Source organism: Prionailurus bengalensis, chromosome B2 (genome assembly GCF_016509475.1).
Source record: "Prionailurus bengalensis isolate Pbe53 chromosome B2, Fcat_Pben_1.1_paternal_pri, whole genome shotgun sequence".
In the NCBI taxonomy this organism is placed as follows: Eukaryota; Metazoa; Chordata; class Mammalia; order Carnivora; family Felidae; genus Prionailurus; species Prionailurus bengalensis.
The window spans coordinates 56,015,759-56,039,721 of NC_057349.1; the positions used below are offsets into that span (position 1 = coordinate 56,015,759).

At 36.2% G+C, this 23,963-nt stretch overlaps 1 protein-coding gene and 1 long non-coding RNA gene across 2 annotated transcripts in view; one reads left to right on the top strand and one right to left on the bottom strand.

Moving 5' to 3' along the window:
* The window catches only part of KHDRBS2 (KH RNA binding domain containing, signal transduction associated 2), a 609,605-nt gene extending 601,699 nt beyond the window's left edge, over positions 1-7,906 (bottom strand). Inside the window, exon 1 of the mRNA XM_043591717.1 lies at positions 7,582-7,906. Coding sequence (XP_043447652.1) covers positions 7,582-7,672 — 91 coding nt within the window. The 5' untranslated portion in view covers positions 7,673-7,906. The remainder of the gene's footprint in view (positions 1-7,581) is intronic.
* Positions 7,907-9,242: 1,336 nt separating this feature from the next.
* Positions 9,243-20,308, top strand: LOC122488958. Its single transcript, XR_006298792.1, has 4 exons — positions 9,243-9,359; positions 10,908-10,993; positions 19,150-19,248; positions 19,339-20,308. It is a non-coding gene; the product is annotated as an uncharacterized LOC122488958 (long non-coding RNA).
* The last annotated feature ends 3,655 nt before the right edge of the window (positions 20,309-23,963 follow it).

The following is a 23,963-nucleotide window of genomic DNA, read 5'->3' on the forward strand; positions in this document are numbered from 1 at the left end:
TTCTGGTGTTCTCGAATGTTTATTATCTCTCTCTATTGCAGAATCTTTTTGGAAGTAGTGTTCAAGAGACAAAGATAAGCAATGGAGGATATGCTACAAATGACTTGTTTCCCAAAATCATTAATAATGATTGGGCAACAAGATGTTTGGCTATGACTTCTCAAGTGTTTAACAAATAAAACATTCAATCACGTTTATTAACAAAAGATACAACATTGAGAAAATGAAGAAGTCATATAGCACAGGTAATTGCTAACAGTAATTTGGGAGATCAGTTATTAACCAGTACTCTGTTATTTTTAATAAATATATTTGCATATCACACTTATTTTATTGAAATTAACTATTTTTGTGACAAAAGGGATCATTTTTCATTCTCTGAAAGTGTTAAACCTTACACTGTTTATAGCTTTAAAAAACAAACTGGTGCCAGAATATAATTCCAATTAAAATACATTTCTTATATATTCAGACAAAAAAAAAGATCAAATCGGATGACAAACAAATAAGGGCATAAGAAAAGCAGGCACTACTACAGAGTTCTTTCCAAGGGTTTCCAAAAACTACCTCTAAAACTTTTTTTCCTTCTATAGCTGCTATGGGAACAAGGAGTTTCAATCTAGATTGTATACTCAAACAGAAACTAAGAATAATGGGAGCACCTGGTTGTCTCAGTTGGTTAAGTGTCTGATTTCGGCTCAGGTCATGATCTCACAGTTCCTGAGTTCGAGTCCCATGTCCTCGTGCTGACAGCTCAGAGCGTGGAGCCTTCAGATTCTGTGTCTCCCTCTCTCTCTGCCCCTCCCCTGCTCACACTCTATCTCTTTCTCTCTCTCTCTCAAAAATAAGTAAACATTATTTTACTTATTTAAAAAATAAGTAAAACATAAAAAACATTTAAAAAAAACTAAGGATGATGATCAGACCTCATTTTATTCCCAGTTTCATGTATCCTGTTACCAAGTCACTTTGAAATAAGGTAAAGAAAAATATTGTCCCCATTATCCAGAAGGTTTATCCTGGTCATGCTCATTCTTATAAATGTAATTAATGAACTATGAATGTACAATGTATTCATAAGAAAATTTTATAAAGAAATAAATTAAAATTCACAAATGCATAGGGACTGAGTATCATATATAAACATAGAATACTTTGTGAAAGTGAGCTCAGGTATACGCTTCTTTATTCATGTAAACTTTCTCTGGGTTTTTCCTCCATTATAACCCCACACACTGCACATAGGTATATTCGTCTGCAGCCTTGCAAGAATTATTAACCTTTTTCTTTGTTACGTTTTCTAGTACTACCTACAAGAACCAGGGAGGGAGGATACTTGATAATGCTTGTTTTGCAGACACAAGTGTAACACACCAGGGCCCCTGGATAGAGTCCAAATGTCCAAAACAGCACACAATCCCAGAAATTTTGAGCCTCCCCTTGTCAAGAAGCTCCAAGGCCCATCCAGTTCCTGCCCTATCACGCACATACCTTGCTAGTCCCCGTAGTCCCTAGGATCAGCAAAGACAGGGCAGATTTGGAACCGACCCCCTGCCTTCTCTGAGAAAAACTTTGTCTAATTTAACCAGGTGACTCAGAGATTGTCTTACTGAGATCAGACACACAAATCTGACTTCAGGGATCAGTAACAAAAGGAGGAAAAAAGAAAGTAGGCTGTCTAGGTACCACAAGACCAAGGAATGAGATAGGAGTAGTTTCTGTAGGGTTTTTTTGTGCCTTATATGCACCAAAGTAGATACTAGAGAAGCTGGCAAACTAGAAAAGTCAATAGGAGCAGACAAAAAGAAAAAAAAACCCTCAAGAAAAGCCTGCTAGCCAAAGGACTAGAAAGAGAGCAACTAGCAGGAAAGAAAACTTTTAGACAAACATCTTTCTCTAGCCAAAAAATACAGAAAGAAAACAAACAAACAAACAGTGTCTCATGTTCACCTCTGTCAGGAAAGTTTAAACAGGAAGCCTAGACCCAGCCTCATCCAGCTGTAAAGAGATATGTTTTCGGGTGCCTGGGTGGCTCAGTCAGTTAAGTGTCCGACTTCAGCTCAGGTCATGATCTCACAGTCTGTGAGTTCGAGCCCTGCATCGGGCTCTGTGCTGACAGCTCAGAGCCTAGAGCCTGCTTCAGATTCTGTGTCTCCCTCTCTCTCTGCCCCTCCCCTGCTCATGCTCTTTCTCTGTCTCAAAAATAAATTTAAAAATTTTTTAAAATTAAAAAAAAAAAGGGATATGTTTTCCCCTGTGGCTGGAATCAGAAAAGACTAGATGGGGACTAGGGACTTCATTTCCACCCATGGTAAGGATGCCTCCTGCAGTGGCAGCAGAGGCCACAGGGAAATCCTGGACTTCCTCACTCATGAACAGTTAACAAGGCCCTTCTCCCTCCACCAGGGTGGTATGAGAGGTCTCATTCTGCTGGAATTTTCATCATGCTCCTGCAGGAATGAAGCCTTCCCCCTACTACTGGTGTCCCTGGAGACCACAAGATGTTCCTCCCTTTCCTGGCCAGATGGTATCAATGAATGCCTAGTGGGGAGCCTGGACTTTCACCTCTGCCTCCAAGTATAAAGATGATGCCCCCTCTCCCTCTGCTGGCATGGCGTTAGAGGAAGCCTGGTAAAAGAGAATATAATTAAAAAGTGTGACACGGTCAAACTTTGATTTTGAGTGAATCACTCTGGCAGCACAGCTGGGAAGGGGAGAAAAGGGATAAAGGACGCTGAGCTAACAGAAGAGTAAAACCAACAGTACTATAGTGCCTGGAAGCTAAGGCAAACACCAAGAAGTTGGAAAAAGACCAGCAGTGGAAACAGCCAAGAGACCTTATAAGAAGTCAGAAAACTTTTATTGGATTTGGCAATTAGGAGATGATTCTGTCTCCAGGGTCACTGGTTTTAGGACAATGATGAATGAGGACAGAAGCCAGAATGAAGGGTTTTGAAGAGGTAAACTGAAACTATTTTTTTTTAAGTTATTCAGATTGGATCGTGCCTACAGGCTGCTACAATAAAAGAGTGGATAGGGAGGAAGAAAGTGGAGATACTGAAGAAGGGATATAACTGTAGAACAAGTCTTGAAGACATGATGAGCCTTAGGACTAAGGATACTGGTGTACATGAGTCACCCTAGAACAAAAAAGAAACATTTCACCTTCTGGGAATGGAAGACAGTAAGGAAGATTATAGAAATTTTTAGGTGATAGGAGGTTGAAAAACATCAGAAGAGATATATCCATTTCCTACTAAAACAGAGGACGAAATCAGCTGCCAAGAGTGAAGGATGTGTGGGTTTATGGCAAGGCCTGGGAAGGTTTGGAATTACCCTAGAAACACACAGGACAAGGGCTAATCAAGCTCAAGTAAAGCAATGAATAAGTGACCAGTGACTGAAGGAACATGATATTTTAAAAACCCTCACTGGAATAATTTTTCATAAGATAATTTGTTTTATAATTTGGTCTCCAAGTTCAAATTTCACTTAGCAGTGATTGAGAGAGTAAAGGCAGTGCTTATTTTCTTACAAAGTCAAGCTTCAAGTTGAGGTCAAGTCTGCAATGCCATTAAAATGTTAAGGAAAATCTTAAAAGTATCATCTCATATTTGTATAATTTCTGTTTCTGTTATTTTTGTATAAAAATTCTATTTACGTTTGTATAAAATATGGTTTATATTATTACAAACAGAATTGTTTTAACCTTAAAACACTCATGGGTGGTAGATATTACTTTTCCTGTTTTACAGATGAAGAAACTGAGACTCAGAGAGGAGGTAAATGACATACCTTACATTTCACAATAGACAAAAGTGTCAACACTTTGTCCCAAGGGTTTTGCCTGTTAAAGCAGAATTTTTCCACGATCTCATAAATGTGTTTTAATTGAAAATCAAAACTATCTTGTCATTTTTTTGCCAATTTTTGTTTTTTAAGAAACATAAGCCAGATTATCCCAAATGTATTAGGAGAAAAAAAGGGGTTACATTAATCAAAAGGAAAGTCACATGAATATTTTTTTTAACAGAAGCTAGTTTTAGACATTACATCAATACCTTTCCTGAATTTAAGAACTCTCCATGATCTGTGGAAAATATTTTGAGGAATACAATTTAAATTAAATAATGATCCTTACTGAGAATGTACATGTAGTTAAGTCACTGCAAGTTAGCATTTGTGATAAATATTCCCAGTTTCTCTCATGGTTTTAAAGGTTCATTCCATATCTACAAACATGAAAGCCAATCCTAGATGGAAAGTCAAGCTTTTCACCCAAATTTAAAAATACCACCTAGTGTTCTAAAAAAAAAAAAAAAAAAAAAAAATTTTTAACTGTTGGGATATTTGGCAATATTTGACTTCCTCATTTGATGAGTCAACCAAAACAATGATGAATCTACCAATATCTGTGAAAAATACAGGTTGGGAAATCTTGCAAACAAGAGAACTTTGTAATTCTAATGAAGTCTGCAACTACAAAGAAACCTATACATCATCTAGTCCAATTCCTTAATTTCAGAGACAAAGAAACTGGGCCTGGAGGAAGGGAAGTTTATCAACATTCAGTTTAGGCAAAAGTGGAATTAAAATCCAGGTATCTGGATTCACAGTTTAGTGCACTTTCCAGAAGCAGCTTAGATAGAAATAACCTCATCTAATTTCATGTGGCAAGCAAATTCAGAGGCTGAGTGGAACTTTAAGGATCATGCTGAGTTTGCTGTTTTATCATATTTGAAAGCACCTTCCATAACAAATGGATAATTAAACAATATTATAATCACAGAAGGAAAGTTATATTAATTAGTCAAACATATTATAAGCACTCTTCAAACCATATTATTCAAGATCTTTTCTAAGTAACAATCAAATACATAAAATGTATGGGCTCTTCCATTAGCTTTCTACTGAAAACACATAGCAGAAACAAGTGAAATAAAATGAACTACAATCCAAATAATTAAAATAATTAACAAACTACTACTTTTAACCCCATGGCCTTATGAAGTAGTTGCAAATGAGCACCGATTTGCATTTATCACCAATCAAAAATGCAAAATAAATGACTGTGAAAGCTCATTGGTTTACATCACTGACCTTATATATATTAGCTTCCAGAAAATCATTCCGAAGAACTGAATCATCTGGATCATTTTTATTGCTCACTCAGTCTTGAGACTGTCTGCACAGTACTGACTGAAATGTACTTCAGTGTGCACCTTCTCTCCAAATGAATATCTATGTCAGGTTTATTTATAGCCACTGCCTTCAATCAGTGCATTTCCAGGTAAGAGAAATAAAATCATCTCAACATATTCTCCTATAGAGATCTGAAACAAAACCTGGAAATCTTGGCAAATGGCCCTGGATAAAACAATAAGAGATCCATAATTAAAGTGTACATTAAGATTTATTAGAGATTCCAAAGGACACTCACCTTTTACTCTTCAATAAGTACATTTAAAAACTTGAGGTACAAATAAAGAATTAATATAAACCTTATGCATCTGTTTTGCATAGCTCTTTATATACTCCGAGATTATAATCATCACTTCCTCCATTCTCTTTTCCTCATTGTGATTTCTCTGAAATTTGAACACCTCCCTTTGTTTCTTACTTAGATATTTTTCTATTTAAGAGCTTTTTCCTCCTAATTCTTTACAAAAGCAGGACATGCTTCCCCCTGCTGGGAAAAAATTAAATTACAAGGACGCTGGAACATGTTTCTAAATATCAAGAAATCAAGTTCCTGGGAAAGATAAAATGCTAAGGAATCAAGGGCATAGCCTTTTCTGACTGTTTCACCAGCCACAGAAACACTTATGCACTCTACTAAGAGTTTCTTATGTGCATTTTTTTAGTTTGGCAGTTTTGAGATGTACACTAACTCCACTAACTCTCATCAATGACTTATGAATTAATCATTGAGCCTGCTGTCCCAAAGAGAACTCCAATTAGCAGGTCAGAGAAAATGATCAATTCCAAACTTTTTTTTTCCATTTTAAAGACGTTATCAGCTTAATAAAGACACTTCTGGAAGATATACTGAAATACATGATTTGAGAAGGCTTAATTGCATTTTTAATCATTTTGAACAATCTTAACTTAAGCATTTATTAACTCATTAATTTTCAATATTGCTATCATTTTTATGCAGTCATCTTTATTTTTAATAAAGTAGGGTGAGAGTTTAATTTTTAAATTGACTTAACTTTTCATCTGAATTTCTAGTTTTTTCATTCAGTAACCAAGTAAGTATCATTGCTTTTTACCTTTCCAAATCCTCTAAAAAACTAACTTGTTCCTTGAGAAGCAGTTTAGCTATTTCACATGTTCAAGATTTTGATAACAAATCTTCCTTAATTGTTTAGTATACAAAAAGGAAAAAATACCTTGAACTTTACTGTTGTTATAAATAATACTCCATCAATAAAATATTTAAACCTAATGGCTATTTGAATCATACATGGAGGATTACAATTTTTCCTTCCATGTACAACTAAGTCTCAAAAAAGAAAACATTTCATTTAATGAAGAAGGGAAAGGAAGAGGAAGTTGTCACTTTTAGTTTTGCTATAGGTAAGTCCATAACAACCTAAGCTACAAAACTGCATTGTAGTCAATTTGATGATGAAGCAATTCATTATTAATGAAGCATTCATCAAAAAATTTAAAAAAACGAGTTATTTTTAAAAAGGCATGTATAGATTATTACAGATATTGTATCTTTAGCAGATAGATGGCATTCTCTCAAGATGAATGGAGAAATTGGGCTAATATTTCTGTCATACATAAGTTTGTGCGTGTGTGTGTGTGTGTGTGTGCGTGTGTGTGTCTGTTTAAACAACCTTTCAAAGCAACACAAAAGACAAGACATACATGTTCCTCTGGGAATGAAATCTCCTTTAACATTACAGGTACACAAAAGAAAATGCACACTTGGTAAAACAGTTGATCAATTGTGGAGTGTTCCCAGGGGCCAGTATCTCACAGAGTACCCAATCATCACACTTCAAATAAATTGAAAAGCACTTTAGCCTTTGCCACATTCACTAACATTGACAACCATGCATAGTTTCATCTAGGTTAATTCTAAGTCTTTCCATAGGAAAGGCTATAATTAGATAAAGGGTATCAAAATCACTTCCCAAATGCAGCAAAAAATAAAATATAAAATAAAATAAAAAATAAATGCTGATTTGTAGCGAAGAAGCTCTTAGAACACTACACTCATCACCATTTACTTCCAAACTGATTTCCTTTTCCTCTGCAAAGTGAAAATATCCCTGTTGACCGCGCTACACTTTACGGTTTCTCCATCAATGATCCTAACAGGTCACATCACCACTGCCATTATATCTCGTAGCTTTGGTCTTCCCCAAATTAAGACGTAGAGAAGGAGCACTGCTGCCCGCCCCAAGAATGGGCTCCGTCCGCCCGAGCTCCGAAGCGAGCATCTTCAGGGGGACAGTTTCGGCGAAGGAGACAGGCGTCCCTCCCCAACTTCACTCCCCTAACCAAGCCGCGGGTGAGATAGGCGGCCAGTGATTTGTGCCCATCTGTGAGAGCAAGTCCTACCTTCCGCCAAAAGGCGCGATGCATGCACAAAAGATGGATCCAGGCTATCTTTCTCTGCCATCAGCTCAGGCAAATATTTCTCCTCTTCCATAGCGCGGACTTCGGACCGTCCCCGGGCGAAGCGCAAGGTTCCGCTCGCTCGGACGCAGGGTCGCCGGGCAGCGCCTTGCTCCCGCGCTGCTCCGCCTTCGCCGCGGCGCGGGGATCTCCGCGCGTCCTCACTGGCCCATGCACCGAGTGGCTGCGACTCCCGCCGTCGGGCTGAGCGGCCCCGCGCCCACACCTGCCCGTCCCTTCCGTCGTCCCTGGCTCGCGCCGAGTCCCGGCTCACACCAGCGGCCTTAACTGGAGAGGCGGGAACAGGGAGCGCCCCACCTCCGCCAACCATTCATTGGTGACTGCGCATCGAGAGGCCGGGCCCCCGCGAAAGCTGCGAACTCTCATTGGGCCGCGCAGCACGTCGGATCGCCTGACTGGCAGGAGGCAGCTGCAGAGGGGAGGGGAGCGCAGAAGGTGCAAAAGCTTTCTTGCAGCCCAAGCTTTCCCTGGTTATTAGGCATGCCCAGTTGTGTGGAGCACTCCGTCTTCGGCTGAGGTGCGGTGAAAGGAGAGAGCGGGAAAAACACCCGTTTAGCAGAGAAGCTCGGGTCCAAGACAGCAAGGGAGATGGAGATGAAGACTGAGCGGCTGAGGGAATGAGAAAGCACCAGGGAAAGTATCAGGTAGACGGGACTTCACCTGCGTCCCTAAGGTACAGGTGTCCCCCTCTCCATCGTGCAGCTCGGACGCACTCCAGTGTGCAAGAATCAGCAGCGCACCGGGTCTGGAAATATCATGAAGACTGCTTGTGATCGGCGGCTGATATTTCCAATGAGCCTGACCTACATCTCGGAGACGCAGCAGGATGTTCATTGATAAACAAAGCGGCTCTGGGGCGATATTGTACAGCAACATGCTTCCAGTGCACAATCATTAGCGTATTGACTTAGTCCTGGTTTCCTTCCCATCCATCCCGCCTCCCCTAATCCCTATCTATAGGAAAGGTTCTGGGAGGGGCCTGAATTTTAAAACTAAAAAGCGATATAATCAGTTAACTAGAGTTTGTGAAAGAATTGGGAAAACAGTGGAAGAAGGAAGAGTCCAGAAAATAGGTAACCACGGTTGCTCTAATTTCCCCCTTTCTCCTTATTTTAGATGTGACAGTGCGTTTCACCAGGTGCTGTGGCTGAGCTACTTTGTATCTATCCCACCTCTATTTAAAGGAGACTTAAACCCTGCAGGTATCACCAACACTGGAAGCAGTGCCCATCCTTAATAATGGAGCCTGAAAATGCAGCTTGCATGTTTCAAGTGTTACAAAACAATCTTTCCACCGTCTTTTTTCAGACACATTCGTTTTCCAATTTGCCTCTCCTCCACTGTTTTCAGTGTAGAAGAATGGGGGCTAATTTCCCTACAAATAAAGCATGCTAAAACTTTTCCAAGTTCTCCTACTGTATTCAAATCTTTTCATTATTTTTCAAGATAAGGTTGGGAGAATATCTTTCACTTATATAATTTTTAAAATATCAATGTGACTTCACATCCATTATCTCACTTTGCCTTCACAGAAGCACTCTGGAAAACATGGTATGAGTATTGGTTTCTCTCTTTGTAGGTATGGAAATGAAGGCGGAGACGGAGAAGTTCAGTGACCCAGAAGTAACAAATACAATCTCCTTGGCGCCATCCATGTTCATCCCACCCAGAGACTGAGTGTATGTTACCATGGGGCCATGGTAAGGGAATATCTGGCTAACAAATGTGATAGGACTGTTAAAAGTTCATGACATAAGCTGTGATGACTTTGTGATATCAAATTTCACGACGCTGATAATTTTGTTTTCTGACAGTAGGAAAAAACACATTTCTTTAGGAATTTTTTTTTAATCAAGAGCTTTCCTATGTAAAAACCTAACACCTTAAAAGAGTCTGTGCTCCCAATAATGTTTTTTCTTTAGGTGTATAAATTATCTTCTGATAGAGGGATGGGTGAGATGCATGAAGGTAGTCAAAAGGTACAAACTTGCAATGATAAAATAAATAAGTCCTGGGATATAACGTATAGGCTGATACTGTAGTTAATAATGCTATATTATATATTTAAAAGTTACTAAGAGATAGATCTTAAAAATTCTCATTGCAAGAAAAAAAATGCTCAAAGCTTATAACTAGTTCATGCTAAAGTTGAGATTAAAATTAGAGTCCACTCAGCACCATTTAGCTCCAGATTGCACTGCTTTAGCCTACCTTTTTGTACATTAAATATTTAGTTTATTTATGTATATATGCATTCAATAAGTGTTTATTGAATATCAAAAAGAGCTAGGCTATCAGAAAGATTATTTTCTAAGGGGAAAGAAAAATAAAACTAAATGCACAAGAGAACTGGTAATTGCTAATTGCTGACTGCAGTAAAGCCCAAGAGGGGACCAAGCAAGGAGTTAAAAAATATAATGCAAGGAAAGACCTTTTTTTTTTTTTCAAGGTAGACTTGCAGTCTTGCTAAGGAGTTGACATTTAACGAAAAACCTAATGGAAAAGAAGAATCTATCTGTGTAAAATGAACAGAGAAAAGCATTCCAGGCAGATGAATTTGCCCATGCAAAAGCCATGTGACTAAAAAGAATTTGCCTATCCTCAGAACTGACTGGAGTCTATGTGACTGCAATGTTCTGGGTGAGAAAAGAAAAATATTAAAGGTGAGGGATGGAAGGGGACAAAATACCTAAGATTTGATGGTTGGAAAATAACTCAGATTTAATTTTAAGTGTTAGGGGGACCACAAAGGATTGTCATCACTCTGTATGTATGTGCTTCTCAAATGATCTCTTCTGGTTCATATTTTCAAATAGGTTAAAATGTAGAATTAAGGATATGTGTAGAGAGTACTTGTCATTTTAGATGAGTGTGGGTAGGATGTTTCATAGTTGAAGGAAGTTGTGCATTCTGCACCTGGTTTGTACAGAGACATGAAGGGAAACGTGCCACCAATCTTCAGAGAGGTAGCCAGGAGCTACTATAAAAACGGAAGGTAGATAAGATGCTAACCACAGCTAATAAATTGTAAATATTTTGGAATGAGTATAAATTAGAAAAATTATTGTGCAATAATTACAACTGCATCTTGCATTGTAGCATGTCAAGAGATTAAAAGCCTATGACGTTGAGAGGGACATGTACAAACGCGATTTCACGAATCAGAAAGATGCAGTAACTCTTGCTATGTTCAGCAACAGCAATTACATTATCCATCGACAGTTTTTTTTTTTCTTCCATGATTAAAGGTGCACTAAGAAGATAGTATGGAGATCTGTCCGAGGGCTGGTTTTATTATACAATGTCTCTGGATATCCAGGTCATTATAAATATGGTAAGCTAACTTTTAGTTATTATCAAAAAGATTTAAAAAGATTTATAATTTTATTTTCCCAGGTAAACTCTCAGCAAATGCCTAAAAATATATTCTAACAGAAATAAAAGTGTTAATGTAGCTTTAAAACGATTTTTTTTTTTTTTTTAGTGAATGCTAACCTAATCTTTAGGATCATTTGTGTATTTAGCACATGACGGACATATAAAATAACAACATACACACTACATTGACCCTTAAAAATCAGTATGCTTCAGAATTGACTCGAAGTTATTGCCTGTTTCCAAACAGGATATGACTGAATAAAGGCAAATTTTTCAACTACCCTATACATACACTTATCCAGCATCAGATCTATGTGTTTTAAATAAATGACTCTATGTCACTGTGTAGTCTCCATTTATTTCGCAAATAAGTATTTTATAGATATAATTATTTAGTGGATATTCTCAGAGTAACATTATTAATGCAAAAATTGAATAAACATAAATGTAAATAAATTGAGATTCTTCTATAGATGATTGTGGAATAGAATATTATATGCCAATACATGAATAAATTACAACTACTGATAAGCCCTCTTCTTCTGATGGTGTAAATAACTTAACCAAAATTACCATTGAATTGATTTGTATATCTTAGAAAAGATATATCCCATTTTCAATATGAGTTCTAGTCCTGACAAAAACATTTTAAGATATTTCATTTACTGTACTATTATTTCAATGATAGTATATTATGGAAAATTTTGCACCAACTAAATTTGGTTTTGAAGGATGATCAAGGTATGTGCTGTAGAATATGTCCTGCAGTTAATGTACAAACTGTGTATTCAATACTTTCACAAACCCTTATAAGAAAGGCCAAGTTAAAGGGCATTTACTCAGGCTTATTTTTGCAGACTAATAAAAAGTGCCCAAGTGGTATTATTAAATAAAAGACACAATTTTTATTTCGGAGTTATAATCAACTTTAGGGATACCTCACCAGCCTAACTACTTACTCCAAGGATTTAGTAGAAGACACAAACAATAAGAATTATGGGTTAATAAAATTATAGTAGCTCAATAATTTATGTAATGATAATGGAGACTTAAGGCATTAATATTTACTAAAGTTTCTAATGTGTTGGTGCCTAGGATAGAGTATAATAAAGGCCCAAAATATTGACTGACATGCTTTCACCTAGTGAAGCCTCTGGCAGAGCCCACTAATAAAAGGTGCTGGTTTAATATTTCTATTTATTTTAGTTTCACTAACTAGATAATTGAAATCAGTTCCAGTTTCCTTTTTCACTTCCATGATATATTTTAGGGTTTCCAGGAAGGAAGAAGGGAATTGAGACTTGTCTGTGAAATAACCAATAGCAGAAGTAGCATGTGCCATGAGAAATCTTTCATATGTAATGCTTTCCGAGCTAGAATGTATATACTATATGCTAATATGCCACAGCACAAAATGAAAATTCACCACTCAAAGCTGGTCTATCTATATACAGGGGAAAAGTGTTTTCTGATTGGGAAGCTTTCAAATTAGCATATTGGATTTAAGCTGACACAAATGTATAACTAAAGGACAGCAGAAAAGAGAGAACAGAAGTGATACATGTTGAGAGCCTACTCTTGTGTTTGGAATACTGCTTTTCTGAATCCTCACAAGTATAAGGAGGGAAGGCCAAGAACTGCAAAAGACCCCAAATATCCAAACCAATATTGAAAAAGAAATAGAGAGTTGAAGGACTCACATTTCTTGGTTTCAAAACTTACTACAAAGCTACAGTAATCAAAAAAGTGTCTACTTGCATAAGTATTGACAGATAATGGAATACAGATAATAAAATAGAATTGAGAATCCATAGGAAAGTTATATATTTAAGGCCAAGTGATTTTCAAAAAAGATGCCAAGACCATTCAAAGAGGAAAGAATAGTCTCTTCAGCAAATGGTGCTGGGACAATTGTATATCTAAATGCAAAAGAATGAAGGTGGACCCCATCTCACACTATATACAAAAATTACCCTAAAATGGATCAACAGCCTAAGTATAAGATGTAAAGCTATAAAACCCTTAGAAGAAAACATAGAGGTAAATCCTCATGACCTTGGATTGGCAGTGGAGTCTTAGATATGACACCAAAAACACATGCAACAAAAGAAAAAATAGATGAATTGCACTTCATCCAAATTAAAAACTTTTGTGCATCAAAGTACATTTGACTATCCAAAAATGAAAAGACAATTTATAGAATGAGATGAAATATTTACAAATAATATCTAATAAAGGCCTTGTATCCAGAATATATAAAGAACTCTCACAACTCATCAACAAAAAGACAACCCAATTTAGAATGAAAAGATGCTCAACTGCATTGATCATCAGAAAAATGAAAATCAAAATTACAGTAAGTACAACATCATACCCACTACAATGATTACTATTTCAAAAAAAAGGAAAATAATGTTTTCGCAATGATATGAAGAAACTGGAATTCTCATACATTGCTGATGGGAGCATAAAATGGTGCAGTAGTTTGATAACTTCTCAAAATTTAAGCATAAAATTATCATATAACCCAACAATTCCACTCCTAAGGGTATAATGCAAAGGAATAGAAAACTGGTACTCCAACAAATACATATACTCATACATTTATTGAAGCATCATTCACAAAAGTCATAAGATGGAAACAGCCCAAATTCATCATTCATTGGGTGGATTAACAAAATGTGATATATTCATACAATGGAATACAATTCAGCCACAAGAGAAATGAGGTACTGATACGTGTTACAATGCAGACAAACTGTGAAAATGTTACACTAAATAAAGATAGATGCAAAAATTCATATATTGTATGAATCCATTTACTTGAAATAGCCAGAACAAATAAATCCTAGATTCAGAATGCAGACTGAAAGAGATGTCAGTATTTGAGGGGAGGTGGAAATGGGAGTGACTGCTTAAAGGGAATGGGTTTCCTTTTGAAGTGAGAAAAATGTTTTTCAACTGGATGGAAGTGGTGTTTACAACACATTGTGAATCTACTAAATGTCACTGAATTGTTCACTTTAAAACAGTTAATTTTGTTATGTGAATTTCAGCTAAACAAAATAAAAATGTAGAATATTTTTTAAAAATTGTTTAACATTTATTTATTTGGGGGGGGAGGGGCCAAGAGAGAGGGAGACAGAAGATCCAAAGCACTCCAAGCTGACAGCAGAGAGCCTGACATAGGGCTTGAACCCACAAACTGCAAGATTATGACCTGAGCCGATGTCGGAAGCTTAACTGACTAAACCACCCAAGCACCCCTGGAATAAATTTGTAAAAATAAGTATAGAAGCAGAAAATGCTGCTGTAAGACCTCAAGTTTGGAAATATGTGGAATGCATCTTTATTTCACTTACTGATGGAGATTCCAGGGCTAATAAATCCCCCACGTTGTTCACTTTTTTTCTGGTTACACACTGTTCTCTTTCATTCAATTCTTTTCTCAAAGTCACTACATAATGATATAGCAGAATTGGAGGTTTACTTAGTTGAAAGGGATTTGTGCTTGTATGTGTACATGTATAAAGAATAAAGAACTTAACTTCATTCATGACATCAAGCTACGCTTGATAATTACATGAGAGGACTCGGAAAGTTTCAGGTATTTCTTAAAAAATATAATAGGAATACAAATAGGACGGCAGCATAATCTGGTCAAATTGACCAGGGAGTTGAAATTTTAAAGGAGTGAAATCAATCTTGTGTTCATTGGCCACCAAATAACTTGAGACTTTTAGGAGCAAGCAGCATTATGGAAATGAAAAATAAATAAAATAAGCAAGTCTATCAGTACTTTCCAATTTAATCCTAATTTGCTCTAAACCAAGAATAGACAAATACTTTGGGCCCATAATATTTATTAAATACTGGTTCCTTAGAAACCTAGCTCATCAAAAGCTACTTACACAGCAAATCAACCACGAAGAATTTTTTAAATAGATTTCACCGCAATTAGACATTTGGTAAATTTCGTTTGGATCTAAACTTGTTCTCCTATTTAATTAAAAGATTCTCAAAAATTTTTTGCCCTGAGTACCAATTAAGTAATCCAATTCTTCAACAAAATGTTGAAGCCTTACCGCACTCACTCACTATACACATGCGCGCATGTGTACAGACGCACACTTTATCCTTCTCGGTTGTTAGTTGTAAATTTCTTCATGCAGCTTTCTGTTGGCCTCATGTGTCCACTTTCTGGCGAGCTAAACCAAAACAATCATAATCTAACTCTGCAGGCAGAGGTCTGGGACTAGGAGTGTGATCCTGACACTTCTAAGAAGCAGACAGGAGCAGAGCCCTAAGGAAATACCAGAGACATTAACGAGCAGGAAGGCTCACCATTCTAGAGTAACTAGATTTGACTATCCATCTCTCCTGATTTAGGGAATTCCCTTAGGAACAGGTAGATGAGATAAGACACATCTATATTCATTTGCCCTTAAGAGAAGTATATCAATCGGGCACCTGGGTGTCTCAGTTGGTTAATCGGCCGACTTCGGTTCAGGTCATGATCTCATGGTTCATGAATCCAACCCCTGGGTCAGGCTCTGTGCTGACAGCTCAGAGCCTGGAGCCTGCTTTGGATTCTGTGTCTCCCTCTCTCTCTGCCCCTCCCCTACTCGCACTCTGTGTTTCTCGAAAATAAGTAAATGTTTAAAAAAGAGAACTATATCAATACCAGTCATTTATGTAATTCTTACTATAAGCCAGACTTATATCAGTTTTTATATTACTTATCTACTATGCAATGAGTCAAGAATTTAGCGACTTATACGAATAAACATTGGTTATATTACACAATTTATGAGGTTCAGGAATCTGGGGTTAATTTAACTGGGTGGTTCTGGCTTAAGATCTAATGAGGGTGCAATCAAAATTTTGCCTAATACTGGAGTCATCTGAAGGCGTGGCTAAGATACAGCACTCATCCAACATAGCTGTTGGCCAATGGCCTCATATTACCACAGATTTAGTATCTTAAGACAACAAAAAGTCATTATCTTATAGTTTTGTAGTTCAGAAGCTTCACATGGGTCTCACTGGGTTGAAATATATGTATGCCATCAATGCTGTCTTTATACCATTTTTATGGGAGGTCTGTCTTTTCCATATTCTTTCTTTATCTTTAAAGACAGCAACAGCAGATTGCGTCCTTCTCACATTGCATTACTCTGACCTCTCTACTTCCCTCTCTACTTTCGAGGACCCTGATAATTTCATTGAGCCTACTTATATTATCTAGAATGATCTCCCCATTTTAAGGCCAGTTGATTAACAATCTTAATTCCATCTGCAGTTGTGGGAGGCTGTATAACGCCCCCCTCAAATGCCCATGTCCTCATTCCCAGAGCTTGTGACTATGTTACCTTACATGGAAAAGGAAACTTTGCAAATGTAATTAAGTGAAGGACCTTGAAATGACAAGATTATTCTGGATTATACAGATGGGGACCTGGCATCATCACAAAATGGAGGCATGGAGGTCTGAGAAAAAAAGAAAAAGGGAGAGACAGAGACAGAGAGACAGACATAGAGAAAGATAGGGAGGAGAGGGAAGGAAATTAATAGAGAGGGAGATAAAGGAAGGAAGAAAAAGAAGAGAAGGAGATAATGAGGAGAGCAAGAGAGAAATGTGAAGCTGTTTTTCTGAAAATGGAAGAAGAAGCCACCAGCCAAAGAATGTGGCCTCTAGAAGACTAAAAAAGACAAGGAAACAGATTTTGTTCTAGAGCCTTCAGAAACAATGCAGCCCCACAGACCCATTTTATACCTCTGACCTCCAAAACTATAAAATAATAAAGTTGTCTTGTTTTGAGTTACTAAATTTGTGGTATATTGTTACAATATACTAATTCAGTGCAATCCTGACATATTCACAGGGTCGTGGGATTAGGTTGTAGACATAGATGGGAGGCCATTATTCTGCCTACCACAGCATCCATATTTTTAGGCACATGAATTTCTAAGTATACATTCCTGTAATTATAGTGGTCAATGAGGAATTGTCTTCTATTTAAATGAAAATAATTTTCATGCATGATGATGTCCATTATTTCAAAACTGTATTGACTTGCTGGTGGCAGGGTAATGGTTTTCAAAAGCTTTTTCCTTTCTTAAAATTCTCTGATAAATTCCCCATAAAAAGAAAAAATTATTTCTACAAAGCAGCCAAATGGAAATGTGACTGAGCTCAAAATATATAATATTCTCCCATGAATACTAATACATCCTTTCATTAAAAATAAAATACAGCTCAGCTAAAAGTATTGGCAGTGCACTGTTTCACCAATGTTTATGGAGTGTTCTTTGGCATAAGTTAAAAAAAATGTACTAAAGTCTCAAAGATGGCTTGTAGAAAGTAAAATGAGAGGAAATTTTAATTTCCTACAAGGGAAACCAAAATAACAAGTAAAACTGGATCAATGATGAAAAAAAATAGAGAAAATCCAAATGGTACACCCACATCATGTGACAGAAAATCTTTAAATAAAACTAATCAAAGTACAGACTAGAATAGCTAAGAGCACTGAGAATAATCTAATGTTATTCAAGATAAACATTGATTTCAATTAGTTTTCTATATTCAACACTGAAGGCAAAAGTGTCGTTCAGGGAAAGGCAAAACAAGATATTGCTATTGACAATTAAACACAAACCAAGTTTAAGAGATGTTTAGGATTGACAAACTTTCATAAGGTATTCAGGGACACTTAATCCAACTAGATTGATTTCTAGGGAAAATATGTGATTTTATATTCAGTAGAATCATATACATTATTGTACAGGCAAAAGGCTTTTAATGTATTTTTACATCCTTACAAACAATTACAGCAGCAGACAGGGCACTTTATAAGGCCTTCATGAATTTAATCCCTATATTTTTGTGCCTGGACTTGCAGAGAGGTCTTAAAGTCTTTATTCACCAACGTGATTGCAAAAGCTATTCAGACTATTTTCTTGGAAGGCAATGTCTAAACATGAATTAAAACTTTTGGATTCAACCTTTTTCATTTTCACCTGGGAAGTTGAATCTGATGAAGATAGATTTTAAAACATTATTTCAAATCAGAGCATTTTAAGAACAATTCTGATTGTTTGCATATTTGAGATAAAGTCTAGCTCAATGGGTATTTGTTGAACTGAATGTATTTCTTCTGAACTGTAACTGAGACAAGAAAAATGGAAAAATGACTAATAGAAAGATGAATGCCAAACCACCAATCATTCCATAAAAACATTGGCATCCCTGGGTATTCAAAAGAATTTATATTTCCATCTCCTTTCCTTAATCTTTCCCTTCTTTCTTTCCTTTTTTTTCCCTTTCTAATGCTGATTGAGTGTCTACTATGTCCAGGCATTGTACACTGAGGTAAAAGAAATATGGTCCTCACTTTCATAAGACTTTCAGACTCGTGGATAAAGTAAGCAGATAGAAATCAAACAAGAAAAAATAGATAAATGTCATTGGTAGTTAGTGTTATGAAGGGAAAATTTGAGTCTTCTGAGAAAGAACAGGGGGTTGATGGAAGGAGGCAGATTTGTTTGGATTATCAGGAAGATGTATCAAAAAAAGTGATATTAGGGGCACTTGGGTGGTTCAGTCAGTTGAGTGTCAGACTGCAAAGCTCATTTCATGATCTCGCTGTTCGTGGGTTTGAGCCCTGCATCAGGCTCTGTGCTGACAGGAGCCTGCTTCCGATTCTGTGTCTCCCTCTCTCTCTCTTCCCCTACCCCATTCACACTCTGTCTATCTCTCTCCCTCAAAAATAAATAATTTTAAGTGATATTGAAGAAAATCTGAAAGATAAGGAGTTATCCAGCGGAGGAATGGAGTTAGGACCCTCTAGGCAGAGAACATGGTATGTGCTAAGACCAGGCAGTGGGAGAAAGTTTAGTGTAACCTTAGATAACTGAAGGCATACCAGGAGTATACTGCAATGTTACAGAGAGAGGCAGACAAGAACCAGATAAAAATTTTAGCTGGTCACACTGATTCAAAGATATTTTACAGGACCTCTTTAAGTAGTAGGCCATGGGATTAATTTCTGCCCAAAGTTATGCAAACTTATGTATCACATGCATTTTTTCCCTCTTTCCTTTAAACAGAAGAAACGTCCTTCTTGCTTCTTCCCTCCATGTGCTCCTTGTGATGACTGGAGCTCTAGCAGTCATCATGGACCATGAGCTTGAGAATCATACCAAATGGTGAGTGGGAAGGACTTAGGTTCTCTAACAGCTTCATAGAAACATCATACCATCTCTGGATTACTTAATTCTACATTTCTTTTATTTTAGGAAAGGCACACAACAAACTTTTTGAAGCAATGATTTTTGGGCGGATTTCTGTTACTGTAGCCAATACCTAATGCAGGAGACTGATGTAATCAAATAAGAGATAGCAATAGCCTGTACTATCACGATAGTGGATATGGAGAGAAAAGGACATGTTCAAGATGTATTTTGAAGGTCGAGAACAAAGGAGTTAACAATAGACTGGATATGGCAGGGTGAGGGAAATAGAAATGTCAAAAATTAATCCAAGATAAGTGACCTGAACCACCACGAACAACCATTTGATAGATGGTGTCATCATTACTGAATGGGGACAAACTGAAGAGGCAAGACTTGAGAAGAAATAAAGACTTCATTTTGGATGTATTTCAGAAATAAGAAGTCCTTCCATCATATTTGTTTTAAATCTGTGCTAAATCTATGAAGCAATGTATATATACCTTCAGAAATGAAGGTATTCACTAAATTCATCATAGCATTCATAATTAATCATAATTTCACCAGAAGATCTATAACCAGTGAGTTTAGGGGTTCTCACTGAACCTGAGCTGTTTCTTTTTTTATTTTTTTTTCTTTTATCTTACTCATAAGTAGATTAAGTTGCAGTGCAAACATGCCATTTCCTTTTGGTTGTTATGTATTCTAGAGGAAAAAAGAGAACACCCAAACAGGACCTATATTTAAACCAGAAGCTTCTCTCATTTTTCTCTAAAGGGAATACTAATGTTTTTGAAAGCTAGTGATTTACAATGTTATCTAATTCAAACCTTAGTCATAGGGCTTGTCATCATCATTTTCCAGATGGGTAACTTAGAGAAGTTAAGAAATGTCACTAAGGTTACAAAGCTGGAATAAAGCAGAACAAAAATTCAAGGCTAATCTGCCACATCCCGAGGTCTGTGTTCCTACTGCTAAAAATTGCTTCTCTCTTGCATGTTCATCCTATAAATAAAGCCAAACAGATTCCAAGATACTGTCTTCATGCTAATTAATTATAATAATGAAACTTCCTTTTGCAAATATATTTACATATTTATCCATACATATTTATGTATGTACACTCTGAACATTTTCTAATAAAGAACAATATATAAAGAGTTCAACCAGAGTAGAGCTTCTCATGAGAAACCCTATATCTCTTGGTCGCCCCTGGCATTGATTAAATTGAAGTTAAAAAAATTATAATTTAGTTCCATCTTCAGACAGTCCATTATCAAAGCATAATGCCTTTTAAATGAGTTGAAAGAAAAGCCCATAGGCAGTAAAAAGTAGTAAAATCAGGAATGATAGTCTAGTGTGTGATATTTAAATGAGAAGTAAGAGGAGTAAATAAAAGGGCACTGCCAATTCGAGCCAGGAGAAATTATAATACATCCACCGGGGAAAAGGGTGAAATACATTTTTATAGAAAAAATAATAATTTAGTGATATGGGCAATTCTTTCCCCTAGAAAATACCCTTCTTTTCCCTTAGGAAATGTCCTTCATTTTAAAATAAAATAAAGAAAATTATAATAATTTTCTTTATCATAACAATTATTCAGTATCCAGGAGTTTAGTTATTTTACTATCCACATAGTGTAAACCATCATGCAAATTGTTTGTCCTAAGTATTAGAATCAAAGGGAAAGGGGTTATATAAAAACACAAACTATATAATGTTTACAGTCATTGGAAACTCATTATATGAAATAATTTGCACTTGATTGATAAGTAGATACAAAAGAGAAATTAATAGTGTCTTACCTCAAGGAGTTCTCTTCTCAGTGAAAGTAATATATATATATATATATATAAATGGGGGTGTATGTATATGTACATGTATATGCATATATATATATATATAATAGTATTTAAGTAAAGGCTCTCATTATAGGTATGCTATATTTATTTTTTTTAATTTTCTTAGTGTTTATTTATTTTTGAGAGAGACAAAGCATGAGCAGCGGAAGGGCAGAGAGACAGGGAGATACAGAATCTGAAGCAGGCTCCAGGCTCTGAGCTGTCAGCACAGAGTCAGATGTGGGGCTTGAATTCATGAACCGTGAGATCCTGACCTGAGCTGAAGTCAGTTGCTTAGACGACTGAGCCACCCAGGCACCCCACGTATGCTGTATTTCTAAATCAGTAAGACAAGCTTCACTGCTTACGAACTTACTTGGTATATAGTTCACTACTAATGGTTTGTGAGAGGAATAAACAAATATTTAATATACATATAAATTATATTTCGCTATAAGTCGTCTTCAATTTGCACTCAGTTGGCATGTTTGAACATAGTATATTGACTACCCAATCATTTTAAGCTTTAAATGCAGACTTTCCAGCTGACTACTGAACAATTAGCGCAACACTTTACCCCCTGTCCTCATTCGGTACTTTTCCTTCTCAGTGATGTTTCCTAACTTATTTTGGGCTTCATCAGGCCACCCTCCTCCTAGTCTATGCCCCTTTTAAATCAGGAAACTGTACACTTTCAGTGACAGGCGATTTTTCTCTGGAGTCTTCTTTCTTTGCTGTCTCCAAATCACTTGGGCAAGTTCCTGTCTTGGTTCCCTCAGGTGTTGGAATAGATAAGACTGGACAATGGCTTGCCACCTGGGGGTTCCCAAGTTACCTGCTTGAACAAAGGTTAGTATCCCCAGCCCTCTTCCAAATTTAACCCCTGGTTTGTCCAATCTTGCCCCAAAACTTCCAGATAGGCACTTTTTTTTTGGTATATTAGAAGTTACATTACTATTTGATGTCAATTTTACATTTAAAAAGTATAGTCCTCGTAATATCTTTTTCTTAATAAAGACTTTTCTCCAACTTTCCACTTTTTCTATTAATTTATCTTATTAATAACTTTTTTTTTTTCAACAGCAAGCATTTCTTTCTTAGTTCTGGAGGCCGGAAGTCTAAGATGAAGGTGCCGACAGATCTGGTATCTGATGAGATATATGTTTTTCCTAAAATAACTGTATCTTACAGAATGTATTATTTTGATCAAAACAGAAATTGCAATATTTTTTCAAATAAATAGTTAGAGCTTACTGCTATTTTAAGTGTATTTTAATGCATTGGGAAAAGAAATAAACTTTAAAAGACTTCTGTAAAAGTGAAATTAGTGTACATAAACACTACTTTTAAGTATGGTGGCAATTTAAGGCCAATAGCTATTTAAAAATTTTTTTGTACTTGTCTGGCATTTGGACATATTTTTCTTATAGTGCCAAAAAGCTGCCTAATTAAAAATATAGAAATACATTTTAAAACCTCAATGAAAAGTAATTTTTAATTTAAAATTAAGTTTGTTGGGGTTCTTCAGTGGTTCAGTCGGTTGAGCGTTCGACTTTGGCTCAGGTTATGATCTCACAGCTCATGAGTTCGAGCCCCGCATCAGGCTCTCATTAGGAGCCAGCTCAGAGCCTGGAGCCTGCTTCGGATTCTGTGTGTCTGTCTCTCTCTGCCTCCTCTGCTCATGCTCTGTCGCTCTCTCTCAAAAATAAATAATAAAAAATTTTAAAAATAATAAAATTAAGTTTGTTTTATACATAACGTGTATAGCTTTAAAGTTAAAATTTAAAACAGTGGACTGATAGTAATATTTCCTTATGTGTTAATATAGAACACAAAGAGCAGATATTCTGGGAGGCTTCCATGTATAAACTATTTTTACTCTATGAAAGCAGAAGAAAGCTTTCTTGAAGCAGAACATTCTAGTCTTACACTGCATACCCATTCAAATAAGAAAAGATCAAATTACAGGTCAGATAAAAGTTATCATTTTTCCAAAGGAAAGGTTTCTGGCATATTGGCAAACAAATTCTACTTTTTCTAGTTATACGAATGTAGGTTCAGAATAATTCTATGTGAAAATGTATTTTACCAAATGTGACACAAGAAAATTTTACAATATAAAGAGATTATGATCAGGCGAAAGAAGGAAAATGATTGAAAGAATTACCTCCTGAAATCTCCAATCTGAGAGTGTTGTACAGTTGAGTTCAATTCAAATTTCTTAGCACAGCCTTATTCATATTCCATACATTATGTTTCAGAGTAGGGAATTAAGCATTGCCATCATTTTAAGAAGTTAACATAAGTGAGCCAAAACTTAATTTTTTAACATTCCTATTCCAATTATAGATAAAAATGTAAAAATCATAAGTTAAATATAAGCAAATATGCTCATCAGTATATTAAAATAGTTTCTAGTCATCAAGTGTGATTAATTCTTGGGAATTCAAAGGTAATTTAGTAAAAGAATATAAATTTACATTTAAGGGCATGTTTGAAGATTAACTCAGCTACTTACTGGACATTTAACTCTGAAGTTAATGAAACTTGCCATCCCTCACTTTCCTTATTTATAACACAGGGCTAATGTTATGTATCTCAGACAGGTGTTGTGTAGGTTTAGGTTGGTTAATACTGTTAAACATTTAAGATAATGTCTGGAAAATTGTAAGAGTTCAATATTTGTTAGGTAGTAGTAGTAGTAGTAATTAAGTTAATATATTTATTAGATAAAGAATTAATAACAATTTAACACAGTATATCAGTAGAAAGAAATAAACATAATATAAACTGAAAAGGCACTCCATAAAAAATGCAACACCTATTACAGCAAACTAAAACAATAGG